The 16,927-nt window shown below is 44.4% G+C and overlaps 1 protein-coding gene across 1 annotated transcript; it reads left to right on the top strand.

The window, feature by feature from the left end:
* The first annotated feature begins 14,773 nt into the window (after positions 1–14,773).
* Positions 14,774–15,620, top strand: LOC117851905 (uncharacterized). Its single transcript, XM_034733818.2, has one exon. It carries the CDS (start codon positions 15,013–15,015, stop codon positions 15,556–15,558), a length of 546 nt encoding a protein of 181 aa, XP_034589709.1. The 5' UTR covers positions 14,774–15,012; the 3' UTR covers positions 15,559–15,620.
* The last annotated feature ends 1,307 nt before the right edge of the window (positions 15,621–16,927 follow it).

The following is a 16,927-nucleotide window of genomic DNA, read 5'->3' as shown; positions in this document are numbered from 1 at the left end:
GCTAGCTCTGATCAACTTTTTTTTTTATAAGGAGCGATAATTTTTTGCATCGGCAACAAGTGTTAAAGCAACTTTGAACATTGCCAAAAGCACTTTACAAGAACTATGTTTTTGTTAGACGAACCAACATATTTCACATGTTCACAGAAATTAATTTGTATAGCTAAAGTTTTAAACAACTGACTTGCTAAACAGTCATCTGGAAAAGTCCTTCTTTTTTGCCACGGGAGGTATCATACAAAACTAACCCGCAAATAAAAAAGTAAACGACACTGTCGCTAGCCATGTCAAAGAATCCATCTGCATTGCAAAGTTGGTTTTGCTTTTGGTGGAGATCACAATTCCACACGCGTACATCTTCTGGCCCAACTCCGAGGTCAATTCCGGGTACTATGGCATCTCATGATGAAAGAATCAAAAAGTAGCTAAAATTCTGACTCAATTATTGGCCTCAGTAACAGTACAGGACACCCATGCAATGAAAAGAAAATATGCGTGGAAAGCACCAAAGGCTTGAGCTTGACATGGATGGACGTCCACTAAGGCTAAGGGTGCACGTACGTAACGTCTTCACGCTCAGTGATGCCACCACAATCTACACAGAATCTCCACAGATAAGTCGTCCTAAATGGAGATGCCCCCGCTAGCTATCAAGCACTTGTAGCTGTCATGCGCTCCATATGTCTCAATGCTGGCGCATGTGCATATCTCTAACATGCCTAGACTCTATAGAATCAACAGACAATATCAACAAAAGAATCACATGACCACCTGTTGCTTTTTTGCTTCCTCACCTTTTGAGGACACCGGAGACATTTGATCAACAAAAGAGATGTACACATAAGATCATGGATAGATGCATGGCAACTGGGTAGGGCAGCGCCAATTACTATGACATCGAACTTTTTGAGTGCACACGTATATATTAGTTTCGGCATTGAGTTTTCCGATGGATAAAAGAGAAGGAAAGAACAGTGACATCTCTTTGCAGATAACTCCCAATTCCATGGATTGGGACTTGCCGCGCGCCGCGAGGTGTCGGCAAGTAAAATAATGGGGACGTGGGCGCATATGCATAGCCAGGTCCCAGCTCTCCAACCAATTGTTCGATGTACCACTGCCTCTAAAAAGTGAAGTCAGAGGTGCAGATTTCACCATCGCCACCTTCCCATCCTTAGCTGCACCAGATCAAAATTCCGGTTTGTGCCAATCAATTTGCCATGACATGTTTCCTCTTGGTTAAGTTGTAATAAAAGTAACATTTGGGGCATCAAGTGCAGGAATTAGATTTGTCCGACTCACAATAGTCATCTTAGTCGGTAATCACGCGAGAGGGAAAAGGCATTGCATCCCAAAAAAATAGGATGATAGAGAGAGAAAAAAATCATCTAGCGGATATCTTAGCAGGTTGATCTTGGATCCTCTCAACACAACACCTGACTCCATCTTTAACCCCGTGGATAAGTAATTGGCACAATCTTGTACTCTAGCACTTGCTAACATTTACAAAAGTTGAGCCTAGCTATGACTAGACTAGCGGATGCTGGATTTGAATTATCCAAGGTCCAGTATATATGTCAATAAAACATTAACTAAGTTTTAGTGGCAGATCATTTCGGACATGATGAAGTGGTGAATCCGTCATATCTATGAGAATTTATTAGGTTAGAGGCGACCGGCAAAGAAACAAAATGAAGTGGTGAATCCCACGGGTGAAGATACACTTCTCTAAAAAAATATAACATGTTCCCTCCTATTTCTTAGTTTTGTATAGAGGTATCTCTCAATTCCCAGAGGAAATTGTGCTTATTGATCACCACGGGGGTGTTTACACCTTACAACAATAATGTAATATGTTGCTACCTCGTATGCACACCATAAATATGATATTGTAAATTTTCACTTGAAGTGTAAGGTTTATCAATCCGTGAATCGGCAGCGAACTAAACTAAGGATTTTGGCCTACTATTGCACAAAAGACTCATCACTCATTACCTTATAGTGATGGACACCTTTCTCACATCACCTTTAAAGCATTTTCACGAAGCGTTGGTTGTGCTCTAGTCATGTCCCGCACAAATTAAATATATCTTGTTGTTAGTCGATTGAGAATTTGTTTTTCCGTAAATCATTCCTCTCCGCCGTTCAAACAAAAATCAATGGATCGGATCTACCCTATATCTGTCCTCATTATCTTCTTCCTCCTATGCACTAGGCGCCAGTTCGCTCCCGTCACAGACTCCTTCTTCCTCTCCCGAGCTCCCCTTCATTGCCCGCCTCCCTTCCGGCCACAAGCCGCCACCAACACTGACTTGCCAGCAACGACACGTCGACACCCCACCACCTCCGTCTCCTTCATCATTTCTTTCACAAGCTCCCATGTCTCCCTTCCGGCTTTGGGGGCCTTCGTTGCCTCCGCTGCTGCCCACCAACCGCCGTCGACACTAACCTCTTCAAGCTCGACTCCCCTACCACCTTCGCTCTACTACCGTCTCTTCCGCCTCCACGCCGATGAGCCACCCAGACCTCCCTCTATAGCTGGGCACAAGCAAGATTCCAAAACCCCAAACTCTAACCCAAATTCTCATCCCCATTCAATTTGTAGTATAAATTTGGGTGATTGATGGATAAGCAAGATCTCAATTGATTGACAAGGAGTAAATCAGAATAAAATAAGCCATGGCCATGAAAAAATGGATCCTGGTGGTATAATATTACAAGGAGATATAGTTTTAGATGACAGAGGAAAATTTAAAGACTTACAATTGCCAAAGTTGTTGAAAGAGCAATATTCAAAGTCACGTCTTACAGAAAATGATGGGACGGAGTACATAACTACTGTACCTTGTTGGCTCCCTTAACTGCCTTTTCACAAAAGAATCATAGTTTATGATTGAAAATAAAAAATGGATAGGGCACAGCCAATGGTACTCCTTAGAGTTTAGCAGAAAATTAAAGAAAGACCAAAAGACCAAACGTTCTGATGAGTATTATATTGCACACGCCGAACAGACGGATGCAAAAATTAAGAATAATTTAAACTGTATCCCCTTGATCTGCATGATGGAACATTATTGGAAGCCATCCCCTCCAAGTAAAACACCATCGCAGAATAATTTGATAAGCAAGCCCATATGCTGCACAATACGTACTCGTGCCGGATCTTGCCTTCCTCGTGCAGTCATGTTCGTTGTCATGCCTAGTGTTGGGATCTGAGATCCTGAACGGATAACAGAGAAAGGGAAAAAATCATCCAAGTGAACAAGTGAGCCAAATAAACAAGTGGCTAAAAGTCCTCTCCTCCAAGTCCTAGGGTTCTATTTATAGGGAGGAGGAGGTGGTTGTTTATATTAATTCCATTGGTGGGGTCGAATATTGCAAATAGGTCTCTAGACTTTACAAAGAGATCCTTGGATGTTACAACTGAGTCCCTAACCCTCACAAACAAGCCCTTAGACCCCATTTCAGGCCTCTTTTACGCACAAGGGGTCCCTATCCTTAGACCTCCTAAGGCGCACCCCCAACAGTAGCCCCTCAACTATTCAGTCTTGGCCAGCACAATAAGACCTAATAGTTGCTCCTGTTAAAAGAGGCTGACAACTCAGACTCCGGTTGCGAGGAATGCCCTTTGCAACCAACCCGTGTGCGCCTCGCTAAAAACTCCATCCCAAAAACCTAATGGGAAAAAAGGGCATGGAGAAAAGAGCACGCACACTCTTGGGTTTACATGTACCAACTCCAGACACCACACCTCCAAGTGCCTGGAACGATGACCTTCGATCTGCATGCGGCTTTACTCCTAAGCCTCGATCAATGGGCCTCGCTTCAAGAGCTGATGTAGTCATAGGCGAAGGTAGCTCCAACATCTTCAAGCCTTCTCTCACGAGCACCATGCAACTAGGATGGATTGGTCCTCTAGTACACCACCCAGCCCTTCTTGGCTGGTGTTCGTGAGAGAAGCTCCACATGTGGTGGAAGTAGTCGATGTAGTAGATATAATAGCGGTTGCCATGGTTGAATCGTACGTGTAGTCGATGATGACGTTGAAGTTGACGGCGAGCCCCTCGAGGCAACGTAGTGATGGCGATGCCGAAGGTGACGGCAATGCCAAGGATGAGCCCCTCGAGCCGATGTAGCGAAGGAAAAGTAGAGGTGATGCTGAGGTGGAGCCCCTCGAGCCAATGTAGAAAATGATGCCGAGGTTGAACCCTTTGATCGTCCTGATCCTTTCGGAAAACCCAGACCTTTGAAATAGATTAATATAGACGGGATACCAATAAGGTCATGACCTTCGTCATTGACCTTTTTGGAAAACCAAGTATCATAGCCCTGTATTTTGTAGGTAACATGGCCTCCATAGAGGGGTTAGCGCACGAATTCTCACTATATTGAATTAACTTAGTTGCAACATAGCAAAGAATACTAAAAGAAATGACAAAATTCACATATGGTTAAGTAATAAGCGCTCTAAAGGATACACCCTGCAAACAGAAATGTTAGTGATTGAAGTGAAGCAATATATAGTGCACACGCATTCTCTAACAGTGGGACGGCTGATCATATTTGCATGTATGGTGGCAAATTAACTTAGCATATTTGTTGCATTCCGGTATCTCTAGATACCTTCGATCAAGGGAAAAAGATTGACCCATCTGTGCTTAGCAATTGCTGGCATGCATAGAATAGGATCATAACCATCGAAGGTGGTAAGCTGAAACTGTATTGTCTCTAGAATAGGATCATAACCATCTATGTTTAACATAATTGCCTATGTACTTATTTTGGCCGCTTTGGTGGGCAGTTAGCCTCGGGAGAGTTGGTCTCAGCAGAGCATGCATGCCGAGATAATATATGCATGTGTGGTTTTTGTTTGACGCATGCACACGTCTCGGAGAGTTGCAAGGGTTCCGGTATGCGGAGGTTCTAGTTGCGAGGGTTAAGGTGATGGACGGAGTGCTGCCTAGTTGCTTGAGCATGCAGCCATGCACTCGCAGGTAACGAGCTGTGCTTTAGCTTTGCTACTTGTAAGCCTAGCAGCTTCGGTGCCATTTTGTGGTGTTCGGCAGCTTCAATGCTTCGCTCTGTCTTGGCATGCATGCAGAGGTGACGGTAGCAGGGTTGCCACGAGGGTTAAGCTAGCTACGGAGGTTGGCTTGCCGCAGGTCGGTGCTAAGTGTGAAGGTTCTTGCTGTTAGGGTAGAGCAGCTTGCTGCAGAGTTCGGTGCTTGTCGTGAGATCCCTACGGAGGTGATGCAGAGCCAGTCCTCGGAGGTGCCGGAGTTGTCCGCAGCTTCGATCCGGCAGCTTTGCATTGCTGTTGTGCGTAGGTGACGAGCGGCAAACATCGCCGGGCAGCTAAGATGTTTGCAGCCATATGCTTAGCAGGTTCGTGTTGCAAGCGGATGCAACGACATGCATGCAAGCGATGCTACATAGGACAAAAGTAGATGCATGCAGGGGTAACACATGCATATCCATGCACACGGGCTTATGATAGTTTCGAGCCTTGGACAACGGACAGCTAGTTGTATATCATCTTAGTGTAGCAACTAGCGAATAAACAAGATGATTAAAAATGATATAATTATTTCCAGCAACAAACAAATCGAGGGTGACAGAATTGTAGTAATGCATGTTAAGAAGTGGTTCATGACTTTTGTGGTGATGATGGTGGCCGGCACTTTTTTGAACTGCATATATGGCTTGAGAAACCAGCTTGGAGCTCCCATTATTCTTAAATGAGAGAACATGAGACGAAGGTTATGATGAGCTTCATGCCTTGAATTAACTGGGATAATGGACCCTCAATGGTTGACATGGTTGGATTTGACTTGGTATTTCACTTCCAAATGATTGATGGCACGAGCTTAAGTATGACCGGAGCTGGTGATTGGCCGTGCGTAGGTGACACATAGATGACATGAAGCTTCAGTTGGAGCTGGGCAAGCGGTGTGCCAAGCGCAGCTTGACTTGCGAGGGTTCTATAGCTTGATTTACGGAGGTTTGGAGCATGGCTCGACTTGCGAGGGTTCTGAACGCAGGTTGACTTGCGCATAGGCAAACATACGAGATTGCGAGGTTTAGCGAGTGTTTGGATACCTCCCGGTAAACTTTAGCATTTGTCACATCGGATGTTTGGATACTAATTAGAAGTATTAAACATAGTCTAATTACAAAACTAATTGCGCAGGTGGAGTCTAATTCGTGAGACGAATCTATTAAGCCTAATTAGTCCATAATTTGACAATGTGGTGCTACAGTAACTATTTGCTAATGATGGATTAATTAGCTTTAATAGATTCGTCTCGCGAATTAGACTCCATCTGTACAGTTAGTTTTGTAATTAGTTCATATTTAGTGCTCCTAATTAGCATCCGAACGTCCGATATGACCCTGCTAAAGTTTAGCCCCTCGTATCCAAACACCCCCTTAACAGTCAAGGATGGCAGCTTGAGTTGCGAGGGTTCCGTGGCTTAGCGCGCGGAGGTTCCGAATACAGCTTAACTCCCGAGGGTTCCATAGCTTCGATTTGGCAGATTGCAGCGCGGCCGTTCGAAGGTGACGAGCAACGACGGTCGTCATCTGGCAGCTGAGGTGCCTACATTCTTGCTTAGTAGCTTCGATTGAAAAAACCAAGTTAATTAACGAGGTTGTACATGCATGGAAAATGCACGGATGTACCTTCGATACTTCCATACAAGTCCTTTCAAGACACAAAAGGCCACATTTTCTAATCAACTTGCCACCCTAATGGCTCGCAGCAAAACTCAGGCATCATCACACCATATGCAAGTTCATATCTGCGACAGTACCAAAATTGAGCCGTCGAGCGTCAAGCCTTGTGGAATCTGAAGTTCCGGAGGTGAAGGCGGAGCCCCTTAGCTCACAAAGTCGTGAGTTCGACTTTGCATGTGTCTGTGATGCTGCGGAGTTTCGAGGTTCGAAACCTTCGGATGCGGTCTTGTTCAAAGTCTCGAGGCATAGTGAGGATTTCATACGTAAGTATGCTAAAAGGAAATCGACAAAAACTTGCTCCGAGTTTTGTGGACTTAGAAAATTTATACGAAAAGTAAGGTTGAAATCGCAACTCTTGGTTGCTTCGACCGTGAAACTTTAAACCCTGCGAGGTTAGAGGGAAAACAAGTGTACATTGATAAAGTTGATGCCGCAACTTGTTGTTGCCTCCAGCTCTGAATGCTTGAACGAAAAGTAAAACTAATGCCGCAACTTGTTGTTAATTTTTGCTCAGAGCTTGCACAGAAATGCAAGGCTTTACTTGCGCAGAAATGCAATGATCGACTGTTCGCATCCACTATTGGGATAAGCAAAGCAAATCTCTACTTGCACAGAAATGCAAGGTTTTACTTGCGCAGAAATGCAAGGTTCGAGGGTTTGCATCCACTGTTGGGATAAGCAAACCTCTGCTTGCACAGAAATGCAAGTCTCGATTGCACAGAAACGCAATGTAGTGGCCTTTTGAGGCTTAGTAATTAAAAATTCTTAAAAGGTAGAGACGATGCTACAACTTTTTGTTGCTTTTGGCTTTGAATGTTTGAGAAAAAATAATATTGTAGAAAAGGTAAACTTGTGGGTCGTCACCCAACTTCTCTTTTACGAAATTGAACCTCTTAGCCTCTTGGGCTTTTCTGATTCATGCACGAAAGTAATGCGTCCATGCAATACGATAATTTGATGTATGCTTTGATGCATATGAATGAAATGCTTGCAAATGCAAAGATCTATCTCATAGTTGGTCATGTCATCAACCCTCCAAAAGAAAGTAGTTTTGATTGAAACGTAAGCACGCAATAGAATAGTGCCCTGAATCGCCTTAATCAACCTCCAAAGGTTGTGACTTGGTTCTTTGAAAACCATTATAGTGGAAGGCCAATGACTGATGAATGCCAATAAAGATAATTCCAATAGTTGATGAGAGCCAAAGGTCCGTAAGATATATCACTTGATGAAAACCAACGCACCATTAAAACTAATATATCATGTCCCAATTCTTGACTTGGTTACGAGTTGAAAATCAATGTACCTGAAAATAAAAAGTGTGAGGGTCTAATATACAAGGGTTAGCTTAAGCAGGTGGAGAGATACTTACAACAGTGAGAACCTGCATATTAGAGTGAAAAAAATTTCAATACATAAGACGTAACTTTTTTTTAGATGCCCCGATCGAAGATCAACCTGCCTCATCCAACTGCAGTATAGTAACAACGCAAATAAATAGATAAGTCGACGAAAGCTTGTTTTGCTCATTTTGTGGACTTACTTTCTGAGCATCATGCTCTAGTCGATATCGCAACTTTTAGTTGCTTCGACTATCAATTTGAACTTAGAAAAAGAAATGAATTTCTAAGTGTAGCCCTCTAGGACTCTAAACCAAGTATGCAGAGCACGTTCCGTAGCTAAGCCTAGGGAATAAATAAAACGGCCCAGCTGCTCTAAAGCTCAACCTCCGAAGCAATAGGTCCCACGGTCCAAACACATTTTTGCGAATTTGGACTTATTAGATTGAAAACCGAGGTATAGAAAACAAGTTGATAACCAAATTAAAGGTAGAAAAACTAGCTTTGATCATTTTTTATTCGCTCGGAGGTAGACAACCAGCGATAACCCTCATGCTAAAAAGCCTCGCTTTCTCTGTGAATCATGGCCTTTGTAATACCTTGTCTGCGAACCATGACCTTTTATGGGTATCACTAGATATTAGAAAACCAATAATCCAATGCCCTTCTCAAAAACCGTCCCTTTCCTTGGATCTCTAGAGATAGAAGCCTTGAAAAACTAAGTATGATAGGTGTTCATATTTGTATTTAGGATGGCCTCCGTAGAGGGGATAGAAAATTAATCATTATATTAAGTTATCTCTGTTGGAAATGTCAGCTAAAGAAAATGATGACAGCATGCATGTGAACATGGTAAAGACTATAGCAAGTAAATAAAAATACTTTTAAAGGATACACCCTGCAAACATAGAGGTTAGTGAGAAAGGTCAATGTAGATGATTTTTATAAGACAATTGTGTGAGAGCATGTCAAGCTATGAAGCGCTATTATGAGCGGATTTTTGCATGTAACAAGAATAAATGAAAACGGGTCCAAGGATGGCCTTCGCTTGGTGCCATGGTATGGCTTGCCTATCATTAAGGTGTGTCGGTTGCCACAGAAAAAATAGCTACTCTCCGGCTAAGTCAAAAGGCATAGCTGTGGTTGAAATCCTAATGCAGCGCTGAGCAAACAGGTTCTGGGTTTGAACCCGAGAAAATGCAGCTTTACGAAATTCAGCTGTAAGGGACCTTCGATAACTGACGTTCTATCATTTGTGCTGTAAAAGCAAAAATATAACTGCAGCTTGCAGGTTAGCGCGAAAGCAGAATTTTTGCAGACTTAAAGTGCTGTTGGAATACTTATCTAGGCCAGAACAGGCAACTTCGATCTGAAAAGTTGACATACGTTTTATCAAAGTCATCATTGTGAGTTCGTGAGCAGAATCCAGCCTCGCAGCTTTTGTGCTGATTGCACGCTGCTTGTACAAAGGTGATGCAGCTCTTGCATAAACAACCCAGCAGCCGCAGCTTAGCTCGATCGTAGCCAGTAGAGGCATCGGGCAGCTTCGGGAGAGTTTGCCGGGTTGTCCTAGCTCGGAGGTTCGTCGTTCGCCACCAAGGTTCGAGCTTGCCGTGGAGGTCGTTCTTGCTGCGAGGGTTCTAGGCTTCTAGCAGCCTCGAGGGTTGAGCTCTTGCCGCGGAGGGTGGGTAGAGCTTGCCACGGAGATTGGTGCTAGCTGCGAGGGTAGAGCTTGCTGCGAAGGAGCTTGTTGCTGCGAGGGTTCTTGCACACTCTCTAGGAACTCCGAATCTGAAGATGATATTTTGCTAAAAGAATTTCTGTACAGAGCTTAAGGTTATGTTTGTTAGTGGCTTAGCTTCGATCCATTTGGTAAAAAAAATCGACTGCTACTACTGCGAACTTGCAGCTGCCTTGAGCAGTTGGTAGTGGTCCTACTAAATCCATTCCCCATCTTTCTAAGGGCCAAGACGATGGTATGAGTTGTATGGGCAATGATGGTGCTTTTTGTTGGTTTGCTGTCTTTTGGCGAGCCTAGCAGGTTCTTACCAAGCCTGGGGTATCGAGAATTGCGGTTGGCCAGAGGAAACCCTGACTCACGGTTTTGCCTACTGGACTCTGGTTCTGATATGAGAACCGCATAACCCACTGTGGATTTCTGCTGTAAGAACCGCATAACCCACTGTGGATTTCTGCTAATAGTTCTTTGCCACTTTCCGAGGTTATGCAGCGTAGCTAAGAAGCTGATACCCTGGAGAGACGATGCACAAGTGCATAACCCTCGCTGCTTATCCAGCAGCTGGACTGCGGGAGGTTGACGATTGGAGATGATGAGTTGGAGCATGCACCCTCGGGGATATCTAGTGTACCCTGTTTTTCAGCAACCTCAGGTTTAAAGATATGAGCAACCTCAGTTTCAGCAACCTCGGGGATGGTGGTTCTCGTGCACGCGGGGGTAACGCTGTAGCTTTGCTGAGTAGTTGGCCTGGTAGGTTTGGAGGATATGAGCCTTGTGTCTTGTTGCGAAGGTAGTAACGAGCTGAGGGTAACCAACATTAATTATCATGCCAAAGTCTCTTTAAATCAGAAAAAATTAAGCAATATAATCTTTATCAAATGCACTTCCTATTTGTAAATTGTAAAAGTGAACTGAAAAGAAACGAAGGTATCATGGTGAAAATAATTTAACTATACATAAAAACTAGATGACCTTCGCTTGGTGTTTTGGCATGCAATTGATGCCAGTGGTGCTGGCATTAGCCGGGTGGCGTGCGCAGCTTGGTTTGCGGAGGCTCCGAGCGTGGCTTTGACTTGCGAGGTTGCTTCGGTTCCTTAGCTTGGTCCTCGGAGGTTCTGAGCAGTTGTCTTGTGAGGGTTCCTTTTGGTGCGCGGAGGTTCTGGCTGCAAGGGTTCCTTAGCTTGGTGTGCGGAGGTTCTAGCTGCAAGGGTTCGGCGCTTGTTGTGAAGCTCGGCGCTTGCCGGCTGGGTTGTTTCTGCGAGGGTTCTCGCCATAAGGGTTCTTGCTGCGAGGGTCGACTCTTGCTGGGAGGTTTGCTGGGAGGTTCCTTTCACTTGTTGCTGATGGTCTATCAAAGCTGCGAGGTTCCTTCGCTTGTTGCTGATGGTCCTACGCTTACTGTGTCGCCGAGGGTGATGAGCATTCATGTGCCGATGTAAGCGATATTAGTTGTGTTCCCTGGGCAACAGCTTCGCTTGGCGCCGGCGCCATGGATGCGGTAGCCGGCAGCTGCGGGGTGACGAGCCTGTTCTGTCCTTAGCTTGAGTACGAGTCATGAAAAGAAAAAGGATGATTAGGAATCATGTGTACGAAAATAGCCTAGTAGAGGTAGCTGAACACCCTCGTTGATAGACTAAAAGATGCAAGCTTTCAAGAATTGTCTTTGTACCATCTTAATCAGCCTCCCGGAGTAAACCTTTGCTTAGCGAAAATTTTTGCCCAGCTAAATGACGTCACCAGGAAGTCCTACGCAGATTACATCCCTAACTGAATGCACCATGCACAAGCCACTTAAATATACAGTGTGATTAGGAATACTATTTTTTTGGAAATGCTAGGTGGGCGTCCGAACGCCGGACGCTCCGCGTAGGTCCACCTGTCTGATGAAACATTCTCATCCACGTATTTTGTTTTCCACCGACCGGCACATCCTTATCCTCTACTCCTTCTGCTCGTTATCCTCTGCGCTCCTCACTGCCGCTGCAGCCTTCCTTCTCAATCTCCCGCGGTATGGGCCCCTTCATCCCGTTGTAGTGCAGGTATAGCCCCTGGAACCGCTGGAGCCCGACGACCACAAGCGGGAGGCTGCCGGAGAGCCCGCAACCCTGCAGCGAGACAGCCGTGATGCGGCCGCACGGGGTCGCAGGTGACGCTAACGAAGGAGCTGCCGGAGCCCAGCGACCGCAGGCGGGAGGCTGCCGGAGAGCCTGCGACCCTGCAACGAGATGGCTGTGACGCGGATGGCGGGGTCGCAGGTGACACCAACGAAGGAGCCGCCGTAGGAGTTGTCGGAGGGTTCCAGGAGCCGAGGACCCGACCGGCTGGGTCGAGTGCCTGCCTGAGCGCCGCGAGCACGCGAGCGTCCTCTTCGTTGCGCGCGAGGCGGTGAGGACAAAGAGGAGCAGGAGGGGGACGGTGAAGCGGAAGAGCGAGGCCGCCATTTTGTGACGTTGCAACATGATTTTGTGATGTTTCAACAATGACTTTTGTGATGTTTCACCTGTGATCCGCGATGTTGCATCTGCGATTTGATTGGGATGAGATGTTTCATGCATCGACAGTTTGATGTTGAATGGTTTGTTTTTCATGATGTTTTGGTATGTTACTTTGGATGTTGCACAACATTTTTTATGATGTTGCAATAGTTAGTTTCGGATGTTGCATTTTTTCCGATGCGAGATTGAATGTCGCACGCAACATGATACAAATGTTGCGGTGGGATTTTTCCATTATCAACGAATCACTAAGAAGTTTTTTACACGTTCTTTGATGTTGCAAATGTTGATTTTCGATGTTATAAATGTTGATTTTCTATGTTGCATACGCTAGTTTTGAATGTTGCAACGGACTACCGGACCGTCCGATGGGAAGATGTCCGGACGCCAGCACATCCAGTTTATTTTTTTGGAAAGCCTGATGAAAGGAACGAAGGTTACGTGATCAAAGTAATTTAGGCCCCGTTTGGATACTCTCTGCTAAAGTTTAGCACCTGTCACATCAGATGTTTGGATGCTAATTAGAAATATTAAATATAGGCTAATTACAAAACTAATTGCACAGATAGAGTCTAATTCGCGAGACGAATCTATTAAGCTTAATTAGTTCATGATTTGACAATATGGTGCTACAATAACCATTTGCTAATGATGGATTAATTAGGCTTAATAGATTCGTCTCGTAAATTAGCACAGGATTCTGCAACTAGTTTTATAATTAGCTCATGTTTAGTCCTCCTAATTAGCATTCGAATATCCGATGTGACTGCTAAAGTTTAGCACCTAGTATCGAAACACTCCGAGATAAGAAAAATGACCTTCGATTGGATTGGCCGGTGTGTTTGTTGACAAAAACATTAAACATTTTTGCTCTCAAGATTCAGATGCACACGTGCATAAAAAGAAGATCGAAGGTGTATGACCTCTGTGGTCATTTGACCCTCGATTGGTCATCCAAGTCTCCGAGCAATCAAACTTTAACTTTTTCTTTACGTGGTCATCGTGAATTTTTCTTTCATGTGAAACCCACGGTGAGCGACACTATTGGGATCCGAGATCCTGAACGGATAATAAAGAGAGGAAGGAAGAAAATCATCCAAGTGAACAAGTGAGCCAAATGAACAAGTGGCTAAAATCCTCTCCTCCAAGCCCTAGGGCTCTATTTATAGGGAGGAGGAGGTAGCTGTTTATATTAATTCTATTGGTGAGGTCAAATATTATAGATAGGTTCCTGAACTTTACAAAAAGATCCCTAGATATTACAACTAGATATTACAACTGAGTTTCTAACCTTCACAAACAAGCTCTTAGACTCCATTTTAAACCTCTTTAATATAAAGGGAGTCTCTAACCTTAGACTTTCTACCTAATACCTAGCTAGACGCATATATCAACAGGAGGCCCAAGACGCACCCCCAACACCTAGCTAGACGCACGACGCACATATCAACGGGCGATCGCCATCAGCCACGAGGTCCACACATGATCGATCAAGTTGCTTTCTCGTGGCGCCTAAACCATCGAATAAACCAATGCAACCACCGGCCCTTCTTATCCCGTCTCTTTGCTTGTCTGGAAAGTGCGTGTCCTACGACGGAACCCCTTGGCATCTGTCAAATTACCTATAGGTGTGGCTGGCGTGTTGCCATCGCATAGCAAAATAGCATATGTACGCTGCTACAGGCAGGCAGCGTAGTGTTGTCTGAAATACGCATTCTTTTTTTTCTACGGAATGCAATACGCTTTTTTTTTTTGCGAAGTGCAACATGGACTAGCTAGAGATGTATAATGTCACCTTCAGAATGTTGTTCTTTTTTTTGAAACGTGAAAGTTGTGTGCTAATCCGCATATAGCATCGATCATTATCGTAGTTTAATTTGAGAAATAGACTAACCTTACTACCTTATAGAGAAAATATCCTATGGAGAAGTATGTATACGGTGAAAACAGATACTTGGACTCTGGTGGGGTAGTTCTCTCATCTTTCTTAGACTTTGGCTCCATCCAACTTTAGTCAAATGGGGAGAAAAAAAAAGTGGAAATGAAGGATGAGGTAATTTACACCTTCAATTTGGGTCAATCAGTTTAATCCAAGGAATGAGATTGAGATTGTGCGCATCTACACCGATATTGCTCTTGAGCATCTTTTTTCCTCAAGTAGCATACTCTAACGCACCTGATACCTTCATGTATGATGAGTTGATGATTACACCTATTCAGAAAAAAGAAAAATACATGCATCCCCTTTTGTTCTTTATATAACTTCATGTACCTTTTTCTATCAAATGCTATGATTCTATTAACTTCATTTACTTTTGAAAAAAATACGAAACGTCCTCGTTTTCGTAATTCCCTTCTTATACGCGGGAAAGGAACCCAAGAAAAGCGACGGTCGGATCGGAGCGGTGCATTGCAGTCAAGTCAGATCCACATGGGGAGCAAGTGTGCATCACACCATACTGCACGCCACGCTAGTCCCCTCTCCCTCAAGTCTCTCAGCCATTGCCGCGTCCACTGCGTGCTCCTTGATCCTCCTCCTACCACCAAGCAACCACCCGGTCCACTCCTATATATACCCCCCCACCTCCTTGCCGCCATTATCCGCACCACCACCACCACCACCACCATCATCAAGAACTTTGATTCGTCAGCTGCTTGATCACAAATTAAAACCCAATTCCTTGCACGTCTCGTACATAGATAGATGGATCACCATAGCGCGATGCAGGGCGGTGGCGGCGCCGGCGCCGGAGCTGCCGCGCAGGAGTGGTTCTACGCCGGCGGCGGCCAGCATCAGCCGGAGCAGGCCGTCGTCGTCGACGGGGCGTTCCTCATGGAGCTGCTGGAGGACGCGCCTCTGGCGGACCAGGCGGCGCCGGAGGACGTGGACCGGCTGAGCCGCGTCATCCGGTCCCTGGAGGCCGAGATCGGCGGCGGCGGGCCGCCGCCCTCGGCGCCGGCAGACGGCCGAAGCACGGCGGAACACGTGCAGGCGGGCGACGTCGATAGCGAGGGCCTGGAGGAGTACATGCTGTCGGACCTTGATAGCATCCCGGCGCCCTGTGTAGCCGAGGCGCCGTTCGAGTACTGGGCGGAGGTGCCGCCGGCGGCGGGGCATGATATGGGCGGCTGGTATGTCGACGGCGACGGCGTCGGCGTCATGGTGGGGTACGAGTTCAGAGAGCCGTGCCATTACGGCTACAGTGAGAGCCCACACGTTGAGCATGTGTACAGCCCCTTATGGGAATGAAATATGAATGATCAAATCCGCGAGAAATGGTACAACGTACTATATGAGTTCAAGAAGGCAAATCGATCTATATCCAAAATTTTCAGCACTTTATTTTATTCATTATGAAGTCTTAATCACAAGCTATTTGACTACAACTAATTTTGCATTTGCATTTTTTGGAAAAAAGACTACTTATCCTTAATTTTTTATTTTTAATCTTGCAAGATTGAATAGTACTCCCTCCATCCCAAATTATAAGTCGCTTTGACTTTTTTGATACATTCACTTTGCTATGTATATAGATATAACAGTATGTCTAGATGCATAGCAAAGTGGATGTACCAAAAAAATCAAAGCGACTTATAATTTGGGATGGAGGGAGTACTTTCTTTAAAATTTAATACTGAAGTATGCAATTTTATAAATGACTTTCTGATGGAATTTTAGGACTTCATGTGAGTTTTCTGCTTACGATCCAGTTGTTAATTTGTCGGGTCACAAATAAGTGAGCTTCAGATTGTTTGTAATCAAGGGTTCTATAATTTGCTTACAAAAAAAACACTTCTTATGTTAGGACATTGAAAATAATGCGAGCATATTGTCTCAATAAGTAGTTTCATAAGAATCTATTATTTAAAAATATATTACAACAAGAAGTGCTAGTCAAAATTGTATTTTTAAGACCATATTCATGTCCAAAACGTCACTTATTTGTAGTTAGGAGCTATAAAATTCCATCTCCTGGAAATTTGTTGAAGAGATATTCCCGTTTGATATTTCCCCAACAACTTATACAAATAGAGAGACATTGACTCCATGGTTGATGGTTCATTGCAGAACTATCCAATACAATATTTGTGAGAACTCATCAAATAAATTGTGTCAAATTTGGTATTTAATTTGTGGTGTAAAATTTGATAAACACCCCAGGAAGTTGTTGTGAAATCTTTCCTAGCTTATTTGTGGTAACCAATTTGTCCGCCACAAGGTTGGAGGGCCACAAAGTACCACAAGTTCACATAACCATGCAGTTGCAGTTCGTACCAATTAACACGGCATGAATCTCAGGAACAGAGGATCCAAGTTCTTATGAACTATCTCATGTATGAACGAAACACCAGATGTTCCTTTATAAACAGGGCCCAAGTCATGTCAACAACATCAGGTGTATTCCCAGAATTACACCTTGGCATGAACAGCAGAAAATGAGATGAAAATGGTGAGGCATGCAGGTGCCTAGCTGTAACACCCAAAATTCCATCACAATGCAATGTAAGCAACTCGGTCTAGTTTTTCGTACCCTAAGGATTAAATAAATTACTTTAATTAAATTACGATATTCAAATAATTAAAGAGCATTTGAAATAATTTTAGAAGCAATAAGTGC

The sequence above is a fragment of the Setaria viridis genome, chromosome 4 (genome assembly GCF_005286985.2).
Source record: "Setaria viridis chromosome 4, Setaria_viridis_v4.0, whole genome shotgun sequence".
NCBI classification, from domain to species: domain Eukaryota; kingdom Viridiplantae; phylum Streptophyta; class Magnoliopsida; order Poales; family Poaceae; genus Setaria; species Setaria viridis.
Note: the sequence above shows the minus strand (reverse complement) of the source record. Positions and strands in the feature narration are given on the sequence as shown.

Coding starts and splice junctions, on each gene's coding strand:
- LOC117851905 (XM_034733818.2), top strand. CDS start 15,013: ATGGATCACCATAGCGCGATGCAGGGCGGTGGCGGCGCCGGCGCCGGA.